The sequence below is a fragment of the Bos taurus genome, unplaced genomic scaffold, assembly GCF_002263795.3.
Source record: "Bos taurus isolate L1 Dominette 01449 registration number 42190680 breed Hereford unplaced genomic scaffold, ARS-UCD2.0 contig_X_unplaced, whole genome shotgun sequence".
Classification (NCBI taxonomy): Eukaryota; Metazoa; Chordata; class Mammalia; order Artiodactyla; family Bovidae; genus Bos; species Bos taurus.
Genome location: NW_020192294.1, coordinates 129162 through 139000, shown reverse-complemented (window position 1 = coordinate 139000; position 9839 = coordinate 129162). Strand labels below are relative to the sequence as shown.

Sequence of the window (9839 nt, the reverse complement as noted above, 5' to 3'; positions counted from 1 at the left end):
TATTACTTAAGTAGTCAAAAAGATCCAGCTATACTGCTAGCAGTATCTGGGCATATAATGAGAATTTCCTTTATTGATCAAATAATGATAGACTCCTCATCAGCTACCTCTTATCAATAGTCACAAATTTTGTTTTCTTTATATATTCATCTTTTTTAATATTCTTTCCATTATGGTTTATCACAGAATATTGAATACAGTTCCCTGTGCTATACAGCTGTTGCTGTTTAGTTGCTAAGCCATGTCCAACTCTTTGCGACACCTCGCTCAGCTCCTCTATCCATGGGGTTCTCCTGGCAAGAATACTAGAGTGAGTTGCCATTTCCTTCTCCAACAAATTTTGCTTTTTTACTGGTCATATTTTAGAACAAAATAAAAATCCATATGCTTTACTAAGGTAGAAGAATAAAAAAATTTAATAGCTAGACTGGAGGTCCTCTCAGAACAGGGCTTTGGTTGTTCTTCAGGCAAAGGAGAGGCTGCTGTGAACATGGGGATAAGATAACTAGAAGGACAGTTAGGAGTCTCTGAAAGAAAAAAAAAAGAGTAGAATTCGGATTTGTTTATGAGAGAACGAGGGATTGGGCCAGAAGGATGTAGGTTAAGAAGGGCCATCAGCCACTAAGAGAGGCTGAGCTGCTGTGTGGGGTGGGGGAGCCAGGGCAATGCTTCCTGTGATATACATTTGTTTGCAGGAATCAAAATGTGTTTTTAAGTGTGTGGTGTGGTATGTGGTATGTCCTTGGCCTGTCCTTCAAATCATGAGTAAAGTTTGGTTACTGGGAGAATCTTGAGTTCATGGTGGCTTGGATGGCAGATGGGTTACAGAATGAAGCCAAGGAGAAGGGCCTTTATCCTCTTTCCATGGACACCAGAATGGTGATTAAGGTGATTCCTTTATCACCTTTATCACCATAAAGGTTGATAAAGTTTGGAGAAGGTGATAAAGGAATTTTCACAGGGAACAGAGAAAATATCTTTAATGGAAGTAGCAAAAAGAGCAGTGGTGATCCTGAAATTATAATTCCTCAGAGAATTATTGGCAAGAGCGTTGGGATTTTACCAGAATGGAGATTTCAATCAATTTATCCTGATCTGAGGGCTGGGGAACCCTAGAGGGCACATTGATTAGACTATAGAAACTCAGCCATCTAACATTTTTTTGGTAAAGAACAATGTTATATTCGTTAGAACCAGGGAACAGACAATGACATGGCTGTTTCTTAATAGTAAATCTGAATATATCAGCATGTGCAGTCAACTCATTTGCTGACCTAAAAACAGACTGATGAAATTTTTTGCCTGTTAAACCTATTATTGCCTATAATGAAAGACTATATGCACTAATCACAACATACAGTCTTATATTTGATCACAGCTTCTAAAAGTCATGATGCAGGGATTTTTAGTTACACTCAACACATTTTTCCTTCAGAAACCTGATTGGTTGCTCTAGATGCTGTGAATGGTATAAAATGAGCTCTTAGTTGGAAGAAATCTAAAGAATCAAGCATCCCTGAGTTTCAGACAGAAACTTACTGAGAACGTGTGTTCAAAGGTATGTGGATTTTATTCATAATTTGGTATCCTTTCTATTGTACTTACTTCTTTTTCTGCATTTCATGTTCAAAAGATACAAATGTGTTCTACATTTCTAATAACTTATATTGTCAATATTCAGTTGCTTCTTCAGCTGGACCATGATTAAATTAAACTGATTACTTAAATGAATTATTACTTTCTCATGCAGCAAAATGTTTGTTTATATTTCTTTAAATTTTAGGTCCAGAATCCCAAAGCACTTTTCAGGGCCAAATTTCACAGCAAAATATTTAATTACTTATCAATTAAGGCAAAAGTAATTTTTCACAGGCTGTGATACATTACTTAGAAAAACATTTCATTTAATTCCATCAAACAGAACCATCAACAAAATGGTTTTCCTCATGAATGCAAACTTCAAAAAAAACAGATTTAGGAGGTAAAAATGTCAGTGTACTTCTCATAGCCTGCATTATTACACCCGATACTCATTTCCGATGCAAATTTAAGGCTTTTCTTCTGACAGTTCTCAAAGTTAGCCAGTAATTTGCACCACAAGGCAATGTATTTTAGGATGGCTTGTTTTGCTTCATGTTCCAAGGGTCTTATTTGTGGAATAATTACAGTGCAGTGTCAAACAAAAGGAAAATGTCATCATCTAAATATGGAATCTTTTCAATAAAAGCCATTCGACGTTCAGAGAATAATAACAGAATATTAGCACCGTCCTCTCCCCTCTCTTCAACCACATCTTTTGCTCCACATCTGGAGCTCAAGGATGTTACCTGAGGGTCTTAAGTCCTGTCAGTCAGAACACCTGAAATTAAATTCCATTCCTTCCTTATTCTATTTTCTCAGATGACTGATTTTTAACAGTAGCAGTGCTCAGGTGGATGGTACCAAAACCAACGTTTCTGTGCCTCCTGGTTCTAAAAGTATCAAATAGTATGCACCCTGATGATCTCAGTTTTTAGAGTTAATTCTGTTTTTAATCATTTTAATTATAACCTACATTTAGCTTCTATGACTCTACAGGCTATATAGGTATAGGAAAATGGCCTGCAAATTCATGTCATTTATGTCCCTAAAGCTTGTTCAGCTCTCAACCTAAATGAAAAACATCTTTATTACCACTGTAATTCCAGAAACAATAAAATGGGTTGAGAACTGGAATCATATAGGAATGAAGTAATCTCACAAGAAATGGTCCATCCTTTTTATTAGCAACAGACTAATATAGATTTTTATGTGGGTTTCATGAAGCATTAATTATGTCCTTCTTTGAGAAGAGATAAGAAAAGTGGGTGTTGACTTGTATTTCAGGGCTATCAAGAAATGGGGACCTGGATTTTGTTTGCCTGCCTCCTGGGAGCAGCCTTCTCTATGCCTGTGAGTAAAACCCCTCCTTCAAAAGTAAATGTCCAGTTTCACAAGCTTGGAAACAAAAGTCTGCCCCACAGTGGGTAAGCGTTAGGGTTTAAAACAGTACATGATCAGATTTCCTCAAATGTCTCTGTGTTTAAGAAACACTTTGAAAACTTGTTATAAAAAATGGATTCCCAGATGCTTCTGTCAAAGATTCTGATTGAGTACAGTTGGGGTGGGGCCCAGGACTCTGTATTTTAACAAGCACCCCAGGAGATTCTATTGGAACAATTAGCCTGTAAATATCATCGCCCATCTCTAGATGGAGGAAACTTTTGGAAGGGACCCTTGAAAGGCCTCCAGAGAAAGTATTCAACCAGCCTTAGGCAAACATTACAAAAATGTCAGTTTTCTCTAAAATTCAGCTTTTCATAAGTGTCCAAATATTTTCCTGCTCCCCCATGTCCACTGCTGTTGACCTTCAGAGGGTAAGATTTTGTGTTAGGAATTCCTTTCTTGAACCATCTCCCTGTTCTAAGAGACCTCATCCTTTTGGGCGTACCTGTTAAGCGAAGGACGTCCGTGTGGTTGTCTGGAATCCAATCTATGCTCAATACATATGGATACATGTTATATTGAGATGTACCAAGGGCTGGGAGGTCTGACCAATTGTCTCTAAATACAGGTACACAAGAGGTTAGATCACATGCAGGCAAAGCAGGATCCATCTGTTTTTCAGTGGCCTAAAGAGCAGTTGATACAACCAGAAGCCAGCAAAGCTTGAATATCTGCCTCCTCTCTTCCTCTCTCACCCATAAGACCAAGATTCTGTGCTCTGCCTTCCTGAAATCCTGCATTGTGGCAATTCCTAGGTCCCTGAGGGCCCCAGCATTGCAAATTCAGTCCTTTTTCCCCTCTTCGATTTAACACCCCTATTCTCTGAGGGCTTCAATCAAGAATATAGAGGAAAGGCAGTTAACTAAAAGGAAAACAATTCACACTCAGATGAGAGGAATAAACCCTCTTATGAAATTTGAGCATTTTAAAAGAACAGAGCCTTAATCAGCTCACAGCCTGAGGGGGATGGTCTGAAATGTCCTCCTCTCCCCCTTCCCCCCACCCCTCAGGGCCAACCAGAATTCCACAATGCAGGCATCAATCACTTGGCCTCCACTTTTGACAAGACAGACAGTCCTGGTTTCGATAATTATTCAGGTTGTTTTTTATTTTGAGCTTCAAAATTCTTCTACCATAGAAACATTGACAGAATCATAAAAAGATGACAGAATAATGAAAAGAATCAGCCAAAACTTCAGAAATCAACTCTTCCATTTCCCATGTGATTTGTACTGTCTCCACTGCGCCACACCCATCTTGTTTTCACATGCTTCCATTCACATAGTTGTTTCTTTGGTTGCTGCTCATGCCTTATTTACTCAGCATGCCCATTGTGAGTAGTATCTTTTACTTAACCACATAGCCACCTCCTGATCTATAAGGGAATGTTCGTCAGACAATGCTCTTCTTGCTGGCATTTTGTAATTGTGTAAGAAAAACATATCCTTCTTCCCAACTTGGAGTGAGTTTTGAGACAAGGAATATTGCCTGCCATATCAGTAAACAAAGGATGTCACAGTCCTCAGTGATTGCAGCCCCCTTCAGGGTGAGCTGGTGAGCCCTAGGGGACCTCAGGGAGGAAGGAATACCTGCCATCTAGAAGCCATCAGATTGCAGTCACTCCCAAAGGTGAGCCCTGAGGAAACTTTCAGGGAAGGAGAATACAGGATGCTGGCCCCAGATAGCTAAGCTGCAGATCAAAGGAATGATTTCAGTGAGCTCAGACTCCTCCATCTTCCTGTATACAGAAAAAGCACTAAATTCCTTGAGATATCTGGTTTTCTTTCATTAACAATATCTTTTGACATTCAGTCCACCTGCCCTTTGTTACAAAATTCTTATATATCCTGGCTCCCCACCATCGCCTCCTCGGAGCAGTTCTCTCTAGGTAACTTGAGATGTTGCCTCCTGGTCTTGAAGTCCTAAAAATTCCCACTGAATAAACTATAACTCTCAACTTTTAGGTTGTGAATATTTTTTCAGTAGACAGCTTCATCAAGAAATAAAATGATGGGTGGGCTAGAGTAAGACTGATTGACAACATGGACGGAGAGGTGTCTGAAGATCAGGGGAGGATAAATGTGTGCTGGTTTCTGTTCCTAGGACATCTAGTTGTTCTGGACCTCTTTAAAATAAGAGGGCTCCTCTCCTACACAGGGCACATGTTCAAACTAAAAGTAGACCTCAAATATATTCTGCACTATATAGATTTTTTAAAAGTAGCTGCAGTCTCTCTTAATGTGAAAATTGCATATTGACTTAATCTCTTTCCCTCTCTCTCTCTCTCCCCTTCTTTCTCTCCCCCTCCCTTTTCTCTTCCTCTTTATCATTCTTTTTCTTCTCCTTTCCCCCTTCCTATAAAAGCTACCACCTCATCCTGGGCACCCTGGTTATATCAACTTCAGCTATGAGGTAATTTTTCTCTTTACTAATTTTGACCATTGTTTGAGTTAACAATGCCCTGGGCTCTGTAAAGAATAGTGTGTTGATTCTTCATTCAAGATGTTTCTCAGTCCCACTTTTTCAGTTCTCACTACCAGCTTCCTGGTTTAAGCCCTGGTGGGTCATCCCAAGCCTTCATTGCCCCAGAACCCTCCCACCTGGCCTCTCTGACTCAGTTCCTCCTCCTTATATGGCTATAAAGTTTATCTCCCATGAACTACCACTCAGGGGGACTGCACGGTAGGGCAGAAATGAACTCTGGCTGAACAGCTTTGTTCTATCCCAGCCTGTAAAACATGGGGAATCAGGTAAGATGCTATTTAAGATCCTTTCCAGCTGGAAAACTCCCAATTCTAAGATAGTCACACTCTGTGTATCTCCCTCATTTGTCCTTACTGAGATATTAGTGACCAAGTGGTCTGTGAGAGCAATGGAAAGCATGAGATTTCTGGAAATTGGGTTTGAGGCTCTCCTCACCCCCATACTTACCATGAGACATTAGGTCAATTGTTTTCTCTCTCTAGAACTTTGGTTTCCTCATCTGGAGAAGGGAAATAATGATAATCCCCTGCCTTCAAAATATTGTTTGGGGAGCAAAATAGTTAAGCAATATCAAAGGTGCTTTGTTAAGTATGACTTGAGCAAAGTTAATAATTGTTTATTGTATTGATATCAAATACGATCTGAAGGAGTCGCTGGACCTGGGGTGAACCAAATACATACTGCTTAGAAAGAAGGAAAAGTCTTACTTCTTTCATAGGTTCAAATGACAATCCATGAGTTTGTTTACCCATACAAACTGAGAAAAAGTGTCAATAAAAATTTGAGGCAAGATTTTCTGTTATATCTTAAAAGGATGACATATGTGACCTGAAAACCTGTGTTTCTAGTATAAGGGACAGTGTTTCTGCCTCCTTTATTTTTTTTCATTGTTACATCACATCAAAAAAGGATATAATTAAAATTATATCACATTAATTTTCTGTTTTTTCTCTTGTAAAGAAGAACAGGAGCTGAGGAGTTAAACAGACTTACAACTTTTATAATCTCAGTCAACTTCATGAGCCTCTAACTCTCCATGACCTTGTCTGTAAAAGTGAAAGTGATGATACTTGCCTCAGAGTATCTAAGAAAACATGAAAAATGTGTGTGATGGCTGTAAGGTGGAACCTCACACATAGGAAGCACCTAACAAATGTTTACCTTATTCTTTCTTCCTTAGAACTCCTATTTTCAGGGTATCAGTATTGACGAGACTGCATTAGTGAGTCTATATTTCATGCAACTAAATTAAAACAAATGTATTCTAATCTTTCTTTCTCTTAAGGTGCTCACCCCTCTGAAGTGGTACCAGAGCATGATAAGACACCCGGTATGTAGATGTTTTTGGTTCTTTATTCCCTTAAAATATTAAGCATGCATTTCAATTCCCTTTTTAAGTGAGGCAACATATCTATGCCACATATAGACACTAATGGGAACTTTAGTTGGTAAACGGTCAAATCTGTATACACAGTTAGAAATTCTTGCACAGGAAAAAAAAATTGAGTAAATATTAATATTGCCATAATGACAAAGAAAACATTGCTGCTTCTCCAGTTGGAAGTCAATGGAGCTGATGGTAAACCTGACTCTTTGTTTCTCACCAGTACCCTTCCTATGGTTACGAACCCATGGGTGGATGGCTGCACCACCAAATCATTCCCGTGGTGTCCCAGCAGACTCCCCAGAATCACGCCCTGCAGCCTCATCACCACATCCCCATGGTGCCAGCTCAGCAGCCCGTGGTCCCCCAGCAACCAATGATGCCAGTTCCTGGCCAACACTCCATGACTCCAACCCAACACCACCAGCCAAACCTCCCTCTGCCCGCCCAGCAGCCCTTCCAGCCCCAGTCCATCCAGCCGCAGCCTCACCAGCCCCTGCAGCCTCACCAGCCCCTGCAGCCCATGCAGCCCATGCAGCCCTTGCAGCCCCTGCAGCCCCTGCAGCCCCAGCCACCTGTGCACCCCATCCAGCCCTTGCCGCCACAGCCACCTCTGCCTCCGATATTCCCCATGCAGCCTCTGCCCCCCATGCTTCCTGACCTGCCTCTGGAAGCTTGGCCAGCAACAGACAAGACCAAGCGGGAGGAAGTGGTGAGTATACCTTGAAGTCACTACAACACTTATGAAAATGGTCGAGCGAAAATGGCCCCCCCAGAGATTGAAAATCTCTCACAGTCCAAGGCCTACAGTTTCAGTAGCTACAGCTACAGCTCAGTGATTCAGTTAGTCCAAGTGTGTGCTGTAAGTTTATATTATAAATGAGTTCATCTATATGGCTTAGAATTAACACAATAGCTTTTATGGTGGACAGGGAGGCCTGGCGTGCTGCGATTCATGGGGTCGTAAAGAGTCGGACATGACTGAGCTACTGATCTGATCTGATCTGAAATTCTATAATTACTTTGAATTCCTACCAGAATATCTATTATTGAAACCTGTTAATTTTACAGACAGTACTATAAGGGAACATTAGTTCTCTTTATCTTTCAAAGGTTTGACCAGCAATAATAGGCTAGAATTGAACCGGAGATTTCTTTTAAAAGGGTAATTTTTGCCAGTGAGGGGATGCAGATATTTGAACAGGTAGGTGGGTGGTCTCTTTAAAAACCTAAAGGAAAATTACTTGTTTAAAGTGGTTTTTAATCTAACTTGGAGGAAGCTAAACTACACAGATTGCTAGATTCCTTTTCAGTGCTGGGATTCTGTAGATTAAGCTTTTAGCAATAAGTCTTCATAGTAAAGGACAAAATATCCTTTCATTACAGAAAGCTCTTTCCCACTCTTCCAAGTGAGTGGGAAATAGTCAATAAGTGACCCTTATCCATATATATAAACCCTCACTTTTGTGTATAAGAGATTATGTAATTCTACTGTATGCATGTCTTCAAATGTAATTCCAAGCTATAAATGTTATTAATGATTTTCTACTGAGAAAGTGAGGGGTGGGGTAGAAATGACCTGGATGGGGAGCCGGGATACCTGAGTTCCAGTTATAACTCTGCACTCAAAAAGGAGATGCTGTTTAACAAGTCACTTCAACTATATGGGTGTTTACCCTTTAAAATGAGAGGAAGTAACTAAATCAAATAACTTTCAAGCCTTTGTCTAAGAAGAAATACCATAGTTTTCCAATAAAAATTATATGTTATATAAGGCTTCAAAATTATGGGAATATTTGTGGAGAACACAGGCATATTTGTGGAAAATATGGAGCATATTTGAAAAATGATTGTATCCCAAATGCTCTGGTGCCTACAGTTGATTATTCTAGTCTAAGGTACAGGTTATGTCTTTGTATAGAAAATATGTTTATCTCAAAAAATGCATTTATCTCTTTATTAATAATTAGTGTTATGAACTTTATAAATCTTGCCAGAGCTATTCAAGGAAAGGTGATTTTGGGTACGTAGTTTGAACTCTTTAAAATTCCCATCTAAAATTAGAGTTAAATAGTGATAGCATCTTAGAGTTGTCTTAAGAAAATAAAGTGATGAGTTTAGAAATGACCATGCAGAAAGTACTCAACAAAATACAGCAATTGTTGTTTTATTATTCAATAATTGTTTTAAGTATTCTGAAGGCAGGGGCCTCCATCCTGACACCTCATATCTAATGACTATGAGACAACAAAGAAAGTTTGAAAATTATAGAGTTCAACTTCAATGGCTATAATATTGTTTTGGCAAAATTGAACCCATATTTGTTACTATAAATGGTACTCACTAAGAATATTTGTAAATTGTTTTACTTGCTTCTTTTGCAATTTTTTTCCAGGATTAAAAGATCAGAAAATGAGAAGAGACCTGAAGTAAATACTTCAGTTGCTTTCAGAAAGACACAAGAACACAAAGATTTTTTCCTACCACCACCTTACTTAGTAAATTCTGTAACTAAAAATAAGCAAACAATAAAAAGTTTAAAAAATCATTCCTGATTTTGTGCTGAATTAAAATTTCATGTAACTGCAAAGAAGATATAAATGGATCTTCTTGAATAAGATAGGAACTGCTCATTTACACCTACAAATTGACCATTCTGCAGGCAAATAAGGACTATATTTCTCTTTAGAGACAATTTAAATTATACCATCTCAAAACTTTTAAAAAATACAAGTTTACATAGTAGTTGTAATAGTTGGTAATGTGAAAAATTATGAAGAAGTATATAGTCACTGAGCCAGAACAAAACATTGTTGTTCAGTTGCTCAGTCATGTCCAACTCTTTGTGACCCCATGGATGGTAGCCCACCAGACTCCTCTATTCATGAGATTTCCCAGGGAAGAATACTAGAGGGGGATGCCATTTCCTCCTCCAGGGAATCTTCCC

The 9839-nt window shown here is 39.1% G+C and overlaps 1 protein-coding gene across 2 annotated transcripts; it reads left to right on the top strand.

The window, feature by feature from the left end:
* Nucleotides 1–1530: 1530 nt before the first annotated feature.
* Nucleotides 1531–9431, top strand: AMELX (amelogenin, X-linked; the record flags this gene model as incomplete). Of its 2 annotated transcripts, NM_001014984.1 has the most annotated exon segments (6): nt 1531–1558; nt 2866–2931; nt 5389–5436; nt 6794–6838; nt 7116–7604; nt 9288–9431. In NM_001014984.1, coding segments are annotated over 5 exon segments (642 nt in total). In that variant the 5' UTR covers nt 1531–1558; nt 2866–2877.
* Between the last annotated feature and the right edge of the window lie 408 nt (nt 9432–9839).